The 17,978-nt window shown below is 39.0% G+C and overlaps 1 protein-coding gene across 10 annotated transcripts in view; it reads left to right on the top strand.

The window, feature by feature from the left end:
• Positions 1-17,978, top strand: part of Cadm1 (cell adhesion molecule 1) — a 326,958-nt gene that overhangs the window by 272,499 nt on the left and 36,481 nt on the right. For 6 of the 10 annotated variants that reach the window (XM_048795860.1, XM_048795858.1, XM_015489852.2 and 3 more), the window contains exons 6-8: positions 4,441-4,540; positions 7,770-7,942; positions 12,362-12,442. In XM_048795860.1, coding sequence (XP_048651817.1) covers positions 4,441-4,540; positions 7,770-7,942; positions 12,362-12,442 — 354 coding nt within the window. The remainder of the gene's footprint in view (positions 1-4,440; positions 4,541-7,769; positions 7,943-12,361; positions 12,443-17,978) is intronic. The other 4 variants (XM_015489851.2, XM_048795866.1, XM_048795859.1 and 1 more) reach the window with 1 other exon arrangement.

The following is a 17,978-nucleotide window of genomic DNA, read 5'->3' on the forward strand; positions in this document are numbered from 1 at the left end:
TTCCTTGCTTGAATGCACAAGGGCTGACCCATACCCTCTCCTCAGCCATTGTGATAGCATCTGTGTCCTTGCTGCCCTTGAGTTCTCCCTGGTAGGACTTGAAACAATTAGCCCTTGATCCACACATGTCAAATCCCATACTCACTAGTATTTTGGAATATTGGATGAAATTTTGAGTAAGGGACATGGAGAACCTGTGTCCCAAATGAAATTTCAGGAACAGACTTGCACTCATGCCCTGGGGCCTTCAGCACACGGAAGGATTTCCAATGCCCACATTCTCTGTTTTAGAAGTTCTCAGGAAGAGAAGGAAGGTGGCAGGTGCCCCTGGGGCAGTAGGTCTCCTGCCAGAGTTTCAGGACACCTTCCCCTTTGCCTTAGCTCTTCCTTGTGCCACATGGGAAGTGTGACATCCCAGGTAAAATGAAACTGCAAAGTACCTTTAAAAAAAAAAAAAAATCAAAGGCTGGTGTGTCAGCATTGGGCTCCAAAGAGAAGACTGTGCTTTTTCATTTACATAGGAAATTGAAGTACAGTTTACAGAATCTTGAGTTTCATCTTCTGAAAAGATCATAGAGTGTGGTGCAAGGTCAGACTGGCATGAAATCAATTGTAATCTGCCAGCAAGCCATTCTAACCTCTTTAAGAGTTTCCTTTTATATTTTTCCCCTTTATAGAGAGAGCAAAGTACATTTAAAGAAAGTCTCATCAAATCAGAATGTCTTTCTAGTATTATTTTTTTAATTGGTTGCTACTGTACTGTGACCTAAAGCCTCCTGGTATTTAACCCTCTGTGCAACGTTGACTAATGAACAAATTTTGTCTGCTGTAGCAGTCTTGTTAAGTGTCTTTTATAGGGTTTTAAAAAAATTACAGTGTATTATGAAAACCTCAGATCCCTCGACCTAATTGATTGGCTGTTGGTGATGCCATCTCTATAACTATAATGTTCCTTAAGTGCACAGACCTAACTATTTTTCTTATTTTTATATAGCAATTCCATTTTATAATGACATTAAACCATTCTGAGTGATACATTTCTGGACAGTTATTGCACTTGGGTAGAAAGTGTCATCTGGCTTTTAGCCTTGTGCCTTACAACACCAACCAAGGTGTAAAATGATCCCCCAGAAAGTGTACTAGGCTTTAACTCATTACTTAAAAATAAATCTTGGAGTCTGGTTCTGTTTCAGAAAAGATTTGGTGAGTTAAAACATTTGATTTATGGACATAATTAAAATATAAATGATGAGCTCTGGGCTACTCAATCAGCCATCTGGATTGTTCGATATTTTGACATACTTACATTGCAGCCAGGATCTTCTTCCTGGGAAAATTTAACATCCCTGAGTCCTAGAAGTGTCAGTGGAATCCCAAGGTTTCTGTTCCACCTGTTGAAAATACTTAAGTTCTTCTTTTGGGACAAAGGAAAGGGAACAGAATTTGTTTTTAAGTTTCCATCACCCAAGGACAAATGGTGGCACATAGACTTTCTCTTTGGTTCATAGGGTGTGTAGATAACTCAGCTGCCCAGGGTCAAATAATATGCCCATAAATACTGCCTTTGTCAATGGAGGGGGACATTTTCCTGTGTAATACAAAAAAGATTAATGTTTACCTTTTGAGCCAGCTATGAAGGTAACTGGCAGATGTACCTATTAAACACATGGTAGATGTTTCTGCAAAGCTTAGAAAGTACACTGGGAAAATCAGTTATCTGAAGGTGTATTTTCTGTGGCTTAACATATGATTTTTTATATACATTGATATATTAATTCCAGGTATAGCAAGTCCTTAGCTTGTTTTTCCTGATTTATGTGTGTAATTGACAACTGGTAAACAGCTCATTAGGAACATAAAAAAACATTTAACTAAAACAAACTCAGTGATACTGAAGAGGCAGGGCAGATGAGATTTTTTTTTCAACACTTTCTTTATTATTAATGGAAGTTGAGCATGTAAAACCCTTAGCGCACTGTACTGAAAAACATACCCTTTCTGTTTGCTTGTAAATTACATGAAGGGGGGCAATCCAATGAAAACTGCCCTCATAAGCCAGCAAGCATTCGTTTCTCTTTAATTAATGATCCTAAGTCAGCAATGCATGAAAAATGTAGCCCTTTTGTGGATCATAGATTAACCCATAAGCAAATGTTACATTCCAGCCCAAATTTTGAGCTCTAAATTTAGCCTTGCCCAGAATGTTTCATGGGGATAAAATGACAGCGGTCTCCTAACCAGAAACTCCATAGTGCTGCCATTCTGTTTCTAAGTATGAACTATTAGGTAGCTGGTCATTTGTTATCAATGTTCAGTGTCGTAGTCTTCTCCCATTAATTTTTGTTGTATCTTTTTTAAAATGGACTTCACCAAGTGGCAGTTTGGTAAGGGGGACCGGGTGGGGGGGTATAGCACCGAAAATAGTAGACCCACATATATCATCTTGTGGTTGTATTTAGCCTAAGATGTGGTCTAAAAGCTGGTGCCCTGGAGTTCTGGCTGCAGCCCAGAAGCCAGTGCTAGTTCAGGGTCATCCCATTTGTCCTTTGTGAGTATTTCTGCCTTTCTTTAATGACTACCTTCCAAATCCGGTTATCAGTATCCAGAAACAACCTTGCTATTTTTGCTCTTGAACATTTCCTTTGCCAACAAGTGCAAGACTAGAACTTTGTTACTCGGAAGGGTCAGCTGGAGCTTTTGGGCTTGCCAACTTGATGTTCTCTGGCAAGTGACATAGTTTCTCAGAAAGTACTGCCAATTTAATGTGCAGTGCACATTAGTGGTTGTGTGAGGGGGCTCTTGAATGCCACATGCTTTTCAAAGACAGGAAAGAACAGTGACAGGAACAAGACTGTAAAAATGCATCCAGAAATAGCCATGCTAGAGAGGACCTCGATGTGTGCTTCTAGAGCTGTGTACAGGGTGAAATTGGTCGAGCCCAGCCATATTTCCATCCTCTCCCTTATTCCATAGGATGAATGTTAATGAGTTCACCACTGCTTATAAAAGGCCAAGGGGCTGTTGTTTAGGTGGTGTGATTGCCTGAGAAAGTAAAACTATGGTAATTGTTTCAACCTTTCAGCCAACTGCTGTCTTGCCCTCTCACACTTATTACTCTTGGGTACATTTCCAAAAATATACACTTAAAGAGCCACAGAATTAAATGAGAAAACTGATTTAGGGATTAGTAGCTTGTTAGTTCAGCATAGAAAAAAGTAATTTCATTCAGGTTTTATTTATAATGTAGTTGTATGTCTATCCATTTTAATTCTTATGTCTCACACTTCTCTCCCCATTTTCTACACCACCCATCATTCATTTCTCATACCTATACCCTTACTCACAAGATCAGGCTTTTTTATGTGTTTTTTTTTTGTTGTTGTTGTTTTTGTTTTTTTTAAATGACATTGGGGATTGAACCCAAGAGACTTTACTGCTGAACAACATCCACAGCCATTTTAAATTTTACTTTGAGACAAGTGTTTTGTAGAATTGCTAAGGCTGGCCTCAAACTTGACATCCCTCCATCTCGGCCTCAGAGTTGTTGGGATTACAGATGTGCACCACTGGGCACAGCAGCAAGCACAGTTTTAAGTAGCTTATGGAAATTAAGAGTTACTTACATAACATCCCAAATAGTTGCCATCGTGACAATTGTGGGTTGCCATTAGGAAATGTAATTTTGAATTAGAAGTCTGCCCCAATATACATTCCATGGGGCTCTCTCCTTAGGTTATCTCCATGACCTTGGACTAGCTACTTCATTCTGTGGGTACCAGAATTCTCACCTCTAAAACTGGACTTATGCCATTACCATTGATGGTTCCTATGATAATAGGCTCTGAGTAAATGTCAGTTTCCTTTCTTCTTCTAGGTTTATGCTGAGATGTCAGCATTTTACTGGGGGCCACCGAAACCTCCCAGTTCTTTTCTTCCTAAGCCTTTTGAGTGGAATTCAGAATTTCCGCCTTTCCCATTTGAAAACAAGAGCATAGAAGAGGCAAACTTATTAATATGCAGTGTCACAACATATTGTCACATAGTAATATATGATATATGATAAAATGTATCAATTCTGAGCACCACAAATATCTGTGGCTTCACCTCAGCATGAAGGCAAATGAGTTTCCTTTAGCTTGAGTGAGTTTAGAGATAAACTTCAATGTAACAAAATGTATTTCACAGGAAATGTTTGATGTGGCGCAGTTGGCTTATGAATCTCTTATCTATTCGCGGTTCACTCCTTAGAGTTATTAGTCAATTTAATTTGAGCAAATGCCAGGATTACTAACTAATTAGAAGGATGTTACTGAAGGCATACGGGTGGGGAGAGAATAAGTGCTGGTAGTGTCGGGTTTGTGGCAGCATGCAAGTCTGATTTTTTTTTTTGCTGGATGATATAATTTGCTAAACATTATACTTTGTGTTGTTGTCACACAGATAAGCCTCAAGTGCATATTCAGATGACTTATCCTCTACAAGGCCTAACCCGGGAAGGGGACGCGCTTGAGTTAACATGTGAAGCCATCGGGAAGCCCCAGTAAGTTCTGAAGGCCAAGGTTGGCAGAGGGTCATGAGCAGTAAATGTCACAACACAAAGATGTGCATTCACAACTCGTTGGCCTGTCACCTGTCTCCTGCTGTAAAGGATGGAAGATTTTTTTTTAGAAACTAACGAATATTCAATGAGGGGGGAATAAATATCTTGGTTCTTAACAGTCAGGATTGGGAAAAAAATTAAATGCCAGCTAAAATTGAAATCTCAGCTAATTCTGTTTTTATTATCATCAACATGATTGTCAGGACTATTTTCTCTCTTACACACAAAATAATCCTAATAAATTTTTAGTGTGCCCACAATCTAATGATATATCTACTACTTACTATATTAATATGTACACTGCTGGAAAGATGGTTTTCAGACTCAAATTTAGTGCTGTGTTTAGGGCCAACTATAGGCAAACAAATTTGACCTGCCTTTAATATTGCATCTTCTTCCCTCAGAGAAAAGTATCATTTTTAACTCTGAGAAATATTTTTCTTAGTAAGGAAAGGTTCAGGAACTTTCCTGAAGGAGAATATACTTTAGAGAGAAGGAAGAACTGACCAAGACTCATTTTACTGAAAAGTATAAAGGAGCTACTTTACTTACTCCTGTGAATGATCTAAAGTAAATTAGAGAAACTACATAAACCACTAACATGGCAAAAAAAAAAAAAAAATGAGATGATACCACTTTAAATGTTTTTTCATCTGCTTGAAGAATGGAGAATCTTTCATTTTCCTACTGAAGATTGTTTTTAATTATTTTCTTAGGGGGAGAGGGGAATCCCTGGAATCAGGAAGTAGAACAGGTCAATGTTGGAATTAAGGGCACTCAAACTTTTAGTGGTACCCAACAACAACAAAAAAGCATTGAGCTCCCTCTGCTGTCCCTATGGTATGACATTTTTCCCCCCTCACAAGGTTTTTCCTAAGCAGGGTTGTCACAGTTTTCATATAAAGAGCTTAGCACACAATACATAACAAAGCTTCCCAAAAAAATCTTTGGAAAGAATTCTCCCCATGATAGCTAACGAATGGCCTATGCCAGGATCCCAGAGAGCCAAAGGTGAAGGTGTCTACAGTCAGTTCTTTGTTCTCACTTCACCCCTCCCTATTTTTGTGCTTACCTCTCCATAGGCTACAGTACCCTTACCTCTGTCTAACCATTTCGAGTTTTAAAGATGACCTTTGGGAGGTGGAAAATGGTCTTGGTTTTGTTTTGCACTTCCTCTGGTATTCTGAAGTTACTTGATTCCGAACACCTTCAGCTTCGATCTAACCATCTTTTTTTTTCTTTTGAGCACTGTAAAAAGATTTAGACCTTATGTTTTGTAAACTGAATCATGCCCTAATTAGCAGCTTACCTTGCCTCCAGAACAATCCAGTGGAGGGAAAAAAATTCTCAGAGGCCTCTTGCCACTCACAATACCTATATTCAGCCACATTAACCACATTTACAGTATATGTCTTGCTAACCTATATTTTGTTTCTGTATTTTTTCCTCTGAAGAAGGTACTGTGTTCAATTGAATGTGCCACGGGGACAGTAAATTACATGTTTCCCTCAGGACATTTATGCTAGAGAGGGTATTTGTTTGTTCCTCTCAAATAGGAACGCGTATATGGTTGTGTGAGCAAGCACGCATTACTCTGCTGCTATCCCTTCTAGCATCTTACCTATTTATTTTCTCAAGAAATTGCATACAATAAAAATGGTAATTTAACTTGCCATTAAATGTTGTGAATATTCTCGGCACTTACCCCCACTGATTGTTTCAGCTGTCAAGCAGCAGGACATTAGGTCTGATTGCCAGGCAGCCCCATTTGCCATTGCCTACAAGGAGGACATATGCAGTACTAATTTTTAAATAATTTACTGGGTTGTGATGACAAACCCATGTGTAATTAAAGAAAAATTGTAACTTCACATCCCATTTGAAAATTGGAATTCTACTTGACAGGGCTAACTTGAGTATCCGTTCATCATTAAGCATGGGACTCTTTGTCATGTCACTGCTCCTAGAGGTAGCCACAGGAACTGAAAGGAAGTGACTTCTGTTCTCAAGTCTCTTTTATTCTTCCTTTTACATTAAAGTTTGTGGCCAGGGGTATAGCTCAGTGGTAGAGTGCTTGTCTAGCATGCGCAAGGCCCTGGATTCCACCCCCAGCACCACATGTATACACACACACACACACACACACACACACACACAAATATGGATGTTTTCAGGCATACTCTTAGATGTGCCCTTAATTTCATAGGCAGTTGAAGGAGTCATCTTGAACAGAAGTTTCAAATTCAGTGAGTTTGAGTGAATTCATTTTTGGCTCTGGAACATCTTGTGAAATTTGCTTTTTCCTAATGGATACAAATGTGGTACTTGAAGTCACTGAAACAGACTTGTCTTTGATGAGCAAGTTCCCTTGTACCTGAGGAATGCATGTGGAGATGTGCTCTGCGGTGATTAACCTGAGAGCCCTATCTTCAGCCTGGAGGACTGCAGGTGCATGCATGGGAAAAAGTCTAGCAATAAGTGAGCCTATGAGAGCTGGGAAAGAAAGGCAATTGCTGGCCAAGGAGCATATAGACAAGGTGGACCAGGGCTTCAGAGTGGCATCTTGGGGAGGGGAAGGGCAGGTTATAGGGAGAGGAAGTGATTGCATCTTTCCTGAATCAGAAGTGATTTCTCAAAAAACAGGCCAGAAGAAAGTGCTGTTCAGATGTAAAAGTCTATTCCTTAAAATTCACTTAAATATCACAAGGAGTTTCTGAGCAAGCAAGCATCTTAGTAACTATCATATTAATGCATATATCACTAGCCATGGACTTGATTTTTTTTCCCCTAATTAATGAGATGATTAACAATGGGTGGGCTCTGTCCTGCTTCAGTTGGTGTGAAACCACACAGCAGGGTACAAACATAGGGCACACTGATTTATTTACTGATGTGTTGAAGATGAATTGGGAATAATGAGACTCCTACTTGTGTCCGTTGAAAAACTTTCAACACCTGATCATGTTTTTAAAAGAAGAAAATTTATATTTCATACAGATTTTTGGAGACTTCGTGGTTGTAGTTCTGTGAACTTAAAACATCTCCAGTAGGTTCTCTTTAATTGTGTTGCCCTGCATGTGATTCGTTTAATGTGTGAATGATAAGTTTGATGCAGGTATCTTAATTGGAAATAATAACATGGCTTGTCTTTCTTCCCTTTTCTCTGCAGGCCTGTGATGGTAAATTGGGTGAGAGTCGATGATGAAATGCCTCAACACGCCGTCCTGTCTGGGCCCAACCTGTTCATCAATAACCTAAACAAAACAGATAATGGTACATACCGCTGTGAAGCTTCAAACATAGTGGGGAAAGCTCATTCGGATTATATGCTGTATGTATACGGTACGTGAGAAGATAAAACGCTCTTCTACTAGACTCATATACATGTAGCTGCTACTTAGGATTCACTCCCAACATGTTTGGTCAAGTTGAAAACCAAAAACCACTTGGTTTCCTTCAAGAACTTAAAGAAGGCTGGCCTGAGGTGGACCCCAGTGTCTCCACCTGGGTGGGTAGTGACTTTTCTTCTCTCCCTCTGATCTTGGGGATTTCCCTCTAGATCACAGTCTCTGGTCATGCTGAGTAGGAAAGCTGTGTCCTCAGGCACAAGCCATGGAGATTATGTTAGAAGTAATGACTGAAAAATTCAACCTTACCAATTAGTGGCTTTCAGCTCAGAAAGTTTATTCCCACTGGTGTTTTCATGTGATGCCTGGGCTAGCCTTTCTCCTGCTTTGATGAGCAGAACTATCCTATTTTCAGCATAAACCTATTAAATTCCAGAAGATGTTGCAAGCCAGTAAATACATGGAATGAATACAAGGTTCTTGTTAGCATATAGACCACCTATAGCTATTGCTTTGGATACAAGTGCCTTTTTAAAAAATGTCTGTTTTCTTAACCAATATCTTTCCACAGAGTTATTAAAGCATATTATCATGAATTTCATCCTCTAATCAACAAATATTTACTGATAACCAACTATGTGCCAGGCATTTCTCATTTATATCGTATTGTTCATTTTGTATATGGCAAATATTCTCTGTTTAGTTGAGTGCACTCCCTCTAATTGTGTCTCTTCTTTCCAGTTGAAGTCTTTAGTTTTACACTAAGAAAAATAGTTATGAACTGACCTGACACAGAATGAGTAACCAGAGGCATCAAAATTTCAGTGTCATGAATATTTTAATATGGGAGGTGTATTTCTTTCTTCACATTAGCAGTATAAATAATACCAAGTATATGTGAATATTTGCATAGACACACATAAATTATACATATGGAATATTTACACCCTTGTGTCTTAGAACCTTAGTACGTTTTCTCTGAAGAAAATAGGAGTGCCAGTCTTCTTAATTAAATAGAAGCATGCTTTACACCATATCTACCTAGATATTAAGACCTAATCCTCAGTTTGTACCTGAGTTTTTTTTTTCCTCTTGCATAATGCAAGATTAAAAGATCATGTCTAGTCACCTTATTTGTAGACTTTTGCAGATGGTTTCTTTGCACACCATCCCATGTCATCAGTGGCCATATATGGTAGCATTAACTCTCCCTAGTGGTTAAGGAGACCCATGTGAAGGAAACGGCTCTTCTTTTAGATGAAAAGTGAGCACACCATGCCCCCTTTGGAGCTGGTGATGTGCAGAGCCACCTCCATTCCTCATATTGTTCAGCAGGGGTGTAAGATAAAATCCTCTCTTTGCTTTTGCATGTAACCCCCTCAACCTGGAGTCTGAGCCCCGTGGGAGTCTCCTATGTTGCGGCTGCCCAGGTTCACAGAGTCCAGCTCTTTTCATAAACTTCAGATTTTAAAAAGCAGTGACAACTTGCCCCCTATCTGTTATATGCTTCTGTGTTTCAGAAGACTAAGTTATCTGGAAAAAAAATGGTTTTAATTTATTGTACCTACTGTTCCTATATCTCAAGAAAAGAAACATTTTGAGAGTATGAAAAATTACATATTTGAATAATTAACATGTGTTAGGTGTACACTTTGTTCTGTGCCCTCCAGTGACAATTTTACATACATGATCTCATCAATTCTCCCCAATAACACCAGGAGGAAAGCATTATTGTTATGCCATTTTACAGATGATAAAATGAAGCTTAGAAAGATAATATAATTTTGCCAGAGTCCACAAGGTTACCAGACATATTTTAGAGATACAATATTATGATTTCAGTGTCTTTCTTCTTTCCAAGAGAACAGTTTTCTCCAATATAAGGCTGTCCTTTTGGAATTAACCCTCTGGACCACAGTGCATTATTTGAACACCAAGAAATACAGGATCCACCTGTTTAGATAAACACATCTGCATACCTGTATCTCCCTAACATAAGATGGTCCACGTGTCCTGGTTTAGGGATTTTGATAGTTCTGCAGTAGACAGTCTAAAATACCAACCTAAGCGATTGATAGTCCATTAATAGTTCATCTTAGCAATTTGGGAAGATAGTGGGTAGATTTTCTTCCTACTCACTAATTTATTATACTACTCCAGCAATTGAAGTGTTTATAAACTAAAAGTTAATATGCCTCTAAAATGTTTAATCTTCTGAAAGTAACTTCTGTACCTGAAGAACTGAATTGGTTAGTGTCTGAGACCCAACTTATTTTGTTCTTTTGGTCATTTCTTACATAATGACCTCTCATTGCTCTTATTTCTAGAAATGATCTAAGCATGGAGGTTTTACCTGTTCATGGAATCTAATTCATTCAAGTTACTTGAGCCAGATGTGGAGGACGGCAGTTGCCCTAGTAGTGATGAAGATAATCAAAAGCATCCGACTTCACAAAATGAGAGGGATTGGTGACCTTTCTCTGAAGTCTGTGCCTTGTTATTCTTGTCCACCTCTTGGTTCATAATCATATTTTTAAATCACATTCAAATCTATTTTTATTGTATTATACACATCACACACTTTGTGCCAATATTTTTACAACAAGGTATTGTAGTATGGCATTGTAGTATGTCAGGGACATCTTCCAGGTACACACATTCCTTTTCAGTGATAATATTGTAATTGAAACAACACACAAAAACCATAGTAGCTATCCTCATGATGGACAGGAGACACCTCTAAGGACATAGTTTAGTTGTCTAGCAGAAAGAGCAGGATGGCTACAGTGCTGGTCTCAGGGGTCAGTGTGCTCTCTCTATCCATCCCTGTCTGCACTGACCCTTGCATCAGGTATGGGAGCATCAAACAGAGTAGCCATGTTGCAAAATGCTTCCCTCCGTGTAGCCACCATGAAAAGTGAATGAGCAAGATTGAACATCCTGCCTAAATTACAGTATTTCACGTCCTGTTCTTTTTTGAAAAGTAGTTTAAGATCACTAATTTAATTCATCCCTACTTCTTGAAGGAGAATGAGGTTTTTTTAATGAAATCCTTTTGGACTCGTGAGGTTGCATTAAACAATAGTTTAATATGCTTGTATCCCCGACTTCAAGGAGCAAAGTCTTCCATAAAACAGAACCATTTGCTGTTGATTCTTCTTATCAAATTCCTACAAGTATATTTGTGTGACAGAAGCAGTTTGTGAGGAAAATTAAAACCTTGGATTATTGATCAATGATAGAAATCATTTTATGTAGACCTTGCAACTAAGCACCAAAATAGTGGTTTCATAAACTTTCAGGAAGTTGTGCCAAACCCAGGAAAGGTGCAATATATAATTAAAGTTTTGATGTATTAATTAGACAATCCGAGAGCTCACTTGAAGATAAAAGGACACCAGATGTGTCAGGGAGAAAGAGTTGACGTGCTTTAGATAAAATTTAAAATCAAAAGCCTTCACATCGTCTTATGCTCTATTATAGCAGAATGATTGCTTAGTTCAAAGTCTTGCTGACAATTTAACACATTCAGTTTGATCATTTAGGCTTAGAATTTTTTTCTCTTTCATATTTGCCCTTCCCTTATCCCCAAATAATTTTTGAGATGATAGAAAGATATACACTATATCAAATATCAGACAGGATTCCCTATCGGGTTCCTGGCTTTGAGGGTCAAACCTCATTTATATTTAGCTCTCTTGTTTATGAGATAGAGAATGTTCTTTCAGTTTTATCATTGTCGTCCACTTAGGTCAAGCTTTTAACATGAGCAAAGGCAACTTATTAATATTTATAAGTTGTAAAATTTATTGACTTTTAAAAAATAAAATCTCAGTAAAATCTCACATGCCTGGAACTTGATATTTAGTGGTGACATTCTCTCTTCTTTGTATTTATTACAAGTATAGAAGTAGTTTTACTTCCTGCTGGGATGTATTGATGGAGAATAATGAAGTTAGCTGTCGTAGAGAGCAAGTGTGCAGGGCATACTCATCCTTGTCCGATAGGAGCCCTTTAAATAGAACACCACCTTCTCCTCCTCTTCCCTCCCATCTGTGGAAGCATGAGCGAAATGACAGCCATTGTCCCCTCTCAGCGCTGAGTCGATTCAGCCTCACCTTAAGATCTGGTGTGGGATCACGTGTTTAGATTTTTCCTCACTTCTCCATTTCACGTCTCCTCATCCCTAATTAACTTCATTAATAAGAAATCTCTTTTCTTCTCTTCTCAGCTCTTCCAGCTAAGCTTTGGGATATAATTATAAGACCTAAACCTTTGGGGGAAAGAACTTTGGGTTTTAAAGGGGGAAGTCATCAAACAAACATCTCAATGTCTTCATGCCTTTGTTTTGTCATTACTGTCATTGTTGTGTTCAGCATTGTGGGTTTGATTTTCCTTTTTTTTTTTTATCCAGATCCCCCCACAACTATCCCTCCTCCCACAACAACCACCACCACCACCACCACCACCACCACCATCCTTACCATCATCACAGGTATGGTACCTTCATTACCATTGAAAATGTCCTGAATGTATATTGTCTTTCTGGTATGCATAAAAAGAAACCTAAAAGTTCCCTGTAAGTCCTTGGAATTTAACTGTTCCTTTATCTTGGAACTCCGGAAGACATTACATACATACTATATTCTTAAATTGAATCATAAGGGCCTTGGAAAACCTTTAACATCCAAGCATTTTATAGTAAATCAGATATTTTACAACTTATGCATAAGGGAATTCTTTTCTAAGCATCACTACTCAAAGCAAAACTCTAGGAAAATGGCAGCCCTGGTTTCTAAAGAACATGCTGATAGCTTCACTTAGCCATGATTGATGAAATGGTAAGTATTGTGGCTGTGGATTGTGTTCTTGTCTTAATTTCATCTTAATCCACACGAAGAAAATACACACACCTCACTCTAGCAGGCCTCTTTGGACCAAGCTACTAAATACTCAGTTACCCTCCTGTTCTACACAGCACCTGCTGGCAGTGCTGCTGCCTACTCAGGTTGCCTGGGTAGTCAGAGATCAGAGGGAGTCCCTGTCTTTTCCATGCCTAGAGCTCACATGCCCCTCCCTGCCCTCAGTTACATGTGGAGGGACCGAAAGGCAGCCGCAGTGTTCTCACTGTGTGGCTTTATCTCTGTGGACTCCCTGAAAACTCTCACTCAAAATGAGTTTCACTGCCTCTCATTTCTAACTGTCACAGAGGGAGGTGATGTGACCTCCCTCCCCTTCCTGCTCTCCAGGGGCTCTCATATTGCTTGGTCCTGCTTTTCTGGAACCAATGGAGTGTCTTCTGCCTACCAAGGTAGGTAAGCTGATGGCTGCAACTCGACACACAGATTTCCTTAGATACAACCTTCCCCAACCACTGTATACAGGTACCCACCACAGAAACGTGTCAAAGTAATTATTCCATGAGAGGGAAAACAAAATCTCTTGATGAAGGAACTTCTCCACTTCAATCCATTATCTGCAGAGACTGCAGGTCTCTGAGTCATGTGCCCTGGTGTCCCTTCCTGTCACTGGACTTCTTTATACACACTGAATGTCTCACTCATCACTCTTCATGTTCAGCTCCTCTTAGCACCCAAGATATGGCAGCTATCCTAAAGGATTGCCTCAAGGGTTACAGTGACTTTCTGGAGACATTTTCCATTTTCACAGGAGCTGGTGAGATAGTTGACAAAATGCAAAGTGCTCAGTGAAAGAGGCAGCCTCATCGGTTGGTGACATATAACAATAGATGCCCTAATCTCAGTTTCTTCACCTATTACAGTGGAACAAAGAGAACCCTTAAATAAGCCACTACTGAAGATTTTTCTAAATATTGGTTATAAAACCATTAGTGCCTGCATTTAATTTAAAATCTTCTGAAAATCCATCAATTGGTTTTTGTGTCACTCTCAATGGGGCTTCATCTAGAGAATTCGCTTCCTAATTCTTGTCCACGTGTGTTCCTGCTTTAGCTGTTAGGTCCTTCTGCTTCTTAAGTGAACTTGGTTTGTTAGTGTGGCGAAATGATTTCCCACATTTTCTATGTCATTCATAAGCATATCAAAGATACTTCTTCCTAACGAGGACTTCCAGAGCAACCATGCTGTCAACTTTTCATATTACGAACTGGATCTTTTTTGTTTGTTTTCTCCATGGTACTGGGAATGGAACCCAGGGCCTCACATATGCTAGGCAAGCATCCTATCACTGAACTGCAGCCCCAGTAGTTTATCTCCTGGTAGGATTTCTTTTCTCTAATTAGTAAGCTTAATTGGTCTTGTGTTCTCCTTACTTTGAAGTTTCCAGTGAAAGACCCTTTGGTTGTCAACGTAAATGACATCACCTAATTCTCCATTGTCCTGCTTATGTCAAGCCTGAAAAAACAGCCTGTCAGTGATCTGTATTGTCTTTGCAAAAGCTGCCCAGGTATGAGCCAGCTCTTGCTACTTCTCATGGCAAAAGTTTCCACAGAGTGTCCAGGTTTACATCTTGAGGCAGTTAAGGCTTTAATCACACTGTGTATCAGACACTTTCCATTTCTGGCTGGCCTTTTCATTAGCTTAGGCTTTTTTTTAAATGACTGATTACATTCCCTGAACCCCTCCCTCTGCCACAGTCAATCTCAGCAAGTCGGCAGCATCACTTCAGTTCACAGCTCTTCATCCTTCACTCTAGACCAAAGCGAATCTGGAGTCCTCAGGCATCTACAACTCACTTTTACCACCATTGTGGCTGCAGAGACTCCATTTAAGAGGAAATTTGGAAAATAAACAGTGCTATATTTCTGTTTGCATCAAAAGAATCTTTAATAGGAACTGTCCTAGCTTCTGTCCCTCTACGGCTGGCCTCCCAGCTCAAGGTAATGTAAGATGATCTCATAGATGCATTTTAGCTTCTCCATGGCAGTGTTTGGATTCTCTCTGCACACCAAATGCATCTGTGGTAATGAATGCTTACATTCTCACTGGCACGCCCAAGAATAGTTAAGCTAAAATTGCTACTAAAACAACATCGTGGAACCCGTTGCTTTAACGAATATGATCTTACAGGCTTACTATGTCTTAACAAGCACTTTTATATATATTTATCTTACCCAGAAAGTATACTTGTAGAATTTAACATTTACTCCTTTCTCCAAACAGATTAAAGGTTATGGAGCTGAATGATTCTGTGTCCCAATTTAAAGGTCCGGGCTATCCCCTAGATTTAGATTGGTTCCTAAAAAATCTTCCAGACTGAATCCCAACAAATGGATAGCTAAATTAATTTCCACTCCTCTTCTTTCTTGTACTGTTTGGTTACAGTCACTATTAGCCTTAAAAGCTTCAACAGCCAAATCCAGTGACAGTAACATAAAACCAGAGCTTAAAAAAAAAGCGGGGAGGGAGCCCATAGTCATCTATTCCTTTTCTCCCAGTCAAATGCAATAACTAAAACCCATTCCCCAGGTCAGAGTTTCGTTACCAGAAAAATGTACAAATTCAAAAGAAAAAATATTTTTAAACTTGAAAAAGGTCATAGTTGATTTCTGATTTCTCTGAAAGGAAGTGTTCCAGTATTATCTTTTATCTCACATAAACAGGATAATCGAATTGTTCCCCTTGTTAGGGAGGCTGGTCTTTGCTCTGTTCCAAGTCACCTGACTCGCTCAAAACATGTTTAAGCTTCATCCTGGAGTCCCTTGAAAGAGAGGAATTATAAGGGTAACAAACGAATAGCTACTCCACTTTGGAGGGATGACTCTACTTTGCCCCCCTCAAAACCATAGACCTCATGGGTATGAGGAGTGGGAGCCAGGGGTCCTACTTCCTGTCCACCCTACATCTTTCGTATACAGTTTGTTCTGACCATGTATTTGTTTTCAACTATTGCTTTTGTAAGCTCCCATTCTTTTCTTTTCTTTCTTTTTTTTTTTAAGCATGTCAGTTTGTCTATGTGGTCTCTTTCATCTCATTCCATGAAGATATATGCTGAGAGAGCAAACTGCATAATTTAAATTGTTTTATTTTACTTTTAACTTTCTTCATAGTTGTTGACTTTGTGTACTGGATGTTCATAAAATTATCCATTTCTGGGCTTAGTGATAGCTTTAGTGCCAAGCTTCCCAGTTGGGTCAAGCTTCTTCCTGTCCTCATCTTATGTTTCCCTCCTTAGTTACTTTGGATATTGTATTATTCCTGCCTGATTGTGTCCTGAGTTAGATGCTTGATGAGTACCATGGAAGACTCAGCACTAAGTCATAAACACCCTTAGCAGTTAAATATAAAATTCAGGCCGGGAGAATTTCAACCTGTAGGTCACACTCTACATGTGACTGCCATAAATTAAAAAATTAAAACCACCTTAGAATAAGAAATGAATAGCTATAGGGCCAAATTCTAAAACACATTAAAAAATCCTTTCATAAGAATGAAGTAGGTCATTTCTAAATGAGTTTTTTAAAGTACATATTCAATTAAGTATTTTGTGTTTCTTAGAAAAGAAAACAGCATGTTTTTTTTCTATTGGTGTCAAAGCACTCAAAATCCAATATACCTTGGAGGAAATGATTCCTATCCCCAGCTCCATGTTATTATTTTGGCTTTCACAGCCTGCTATCATAAACATTTTTCATGTTTAAGTGGATTAGATCATATAACTAAAGAAGGTGGGTACTGCCGTTCTCCTTCAGTGGTATTTGTGGAATATGCCAAAATGGGTAAACTCCATACCAGAGCACATGTTCACAGTGTCTTAGGTACAAAGGACAAAAATACACCTGTGCTTGACAAGTTGTGGCTCTACCATCCAAATTAGAATAGAGAGCTTTGCTTCACCTAGAGCTTTCTGTTCCCCAGAGTGCTAGCTTAATGATTCCTATTACTGAGCTACTGTTATTTGCATGATACAAGGAGTATAAGCTATACTTTTTATGCATGCATTCAACAAATATGCACAGACAAAAGATTCCTTGAACCCCTTGCTCTGTGGTTGAGAGAAAATGTTATACATATTTGGAACTCAACAGAACTCTGTATAGTCGAGATGATTCAGTGGCACAGGTAGCAGGCACATAGAAGATTGGGGAAAGTATCACAGGAGAAGTGGACTTTGTGCCATCAAAGAGTGGGCAGAACATGGGTAAGAGAAGGTAGCATTTGGGAAATTAAACATGAAGGTCCAACGTCACTTCAAGCATCTATCTTCAGTGTGTGTGTATTTTGCATTTATTGATGTGCCAGGCATAGATTAAGCCTTCGTTGCTAGGAAATATTCATCTTTCATCCTAGAATGTTTACAAATTGCCTTTTTTCTGGTGCTGAGATCTACTCATCATGTATTGAATACTTACCGAGTGTTACTGGTATGCCAGGCAGCCAAGGGGTGAGAATGCTGTAGGACACTACCTTTTACCTGGTGAATCTCCTTTTCAGATTCTTACACCAAAAGTGCATGTCCATTTTTTTTCATGCTGTCCTATCCATATTTTTATTTAGCTGATGATTGTAAACCTCTTACTAATAGTATCATAGCCACCCAGCTTTTGACCCATATAGGTTTAGGAAGAAATTAGAATATGACAAATATTGAAAGTCATCAGAGTCCTCATTTTTAAAAGGGAATTAGAGATGGGAATTGAGGTGAAATTTTTTTTTTCCTAATGCATCTATTATAATTTCCAAAATTGTATGCTCTTTATTTAAAAAATAATCCTGGATATAAAGAAGTGGCATGTTTCCATGCTAAAGGTCTATCAAATAAGTAATAATTTCATGAGTATGGTATCTCCCAGTGCCCTAATAGAATTCAGGATTAGAAGATGACACTTGCAGCTATCTTGGTAGTAGGAAATAAAGGACTTGGCAGAAAAGACCCAGCCCTCCTGTATCTGGCACAAGATGGATGTTAGCTAGACTTGCAGAACTTCCTCCTTCTCACCCTCTTGCCCTCATGCAACACCCTCTTTTTTTCCTCCTCTGGCCTCTGTCTCCCCCCCTCAACCCCCCCTTTCTCCCTGCATTCACACACACCATGCTATAGGAATTGTTTTC

The sequence above is a fragment of the Marmota marmota genome, unplaced genomic scaffold (genome assembly GCF_001458135.2).
Source record: "Marmota marmota marmota unplaced genomic scaffold, marMar, whole genome shotgun sequence".
NCBI lineage: Eukaryota > Metazoa > Chordata > Mammalia > Rodentia > Sciuridae > Marmota > Marmota marmota.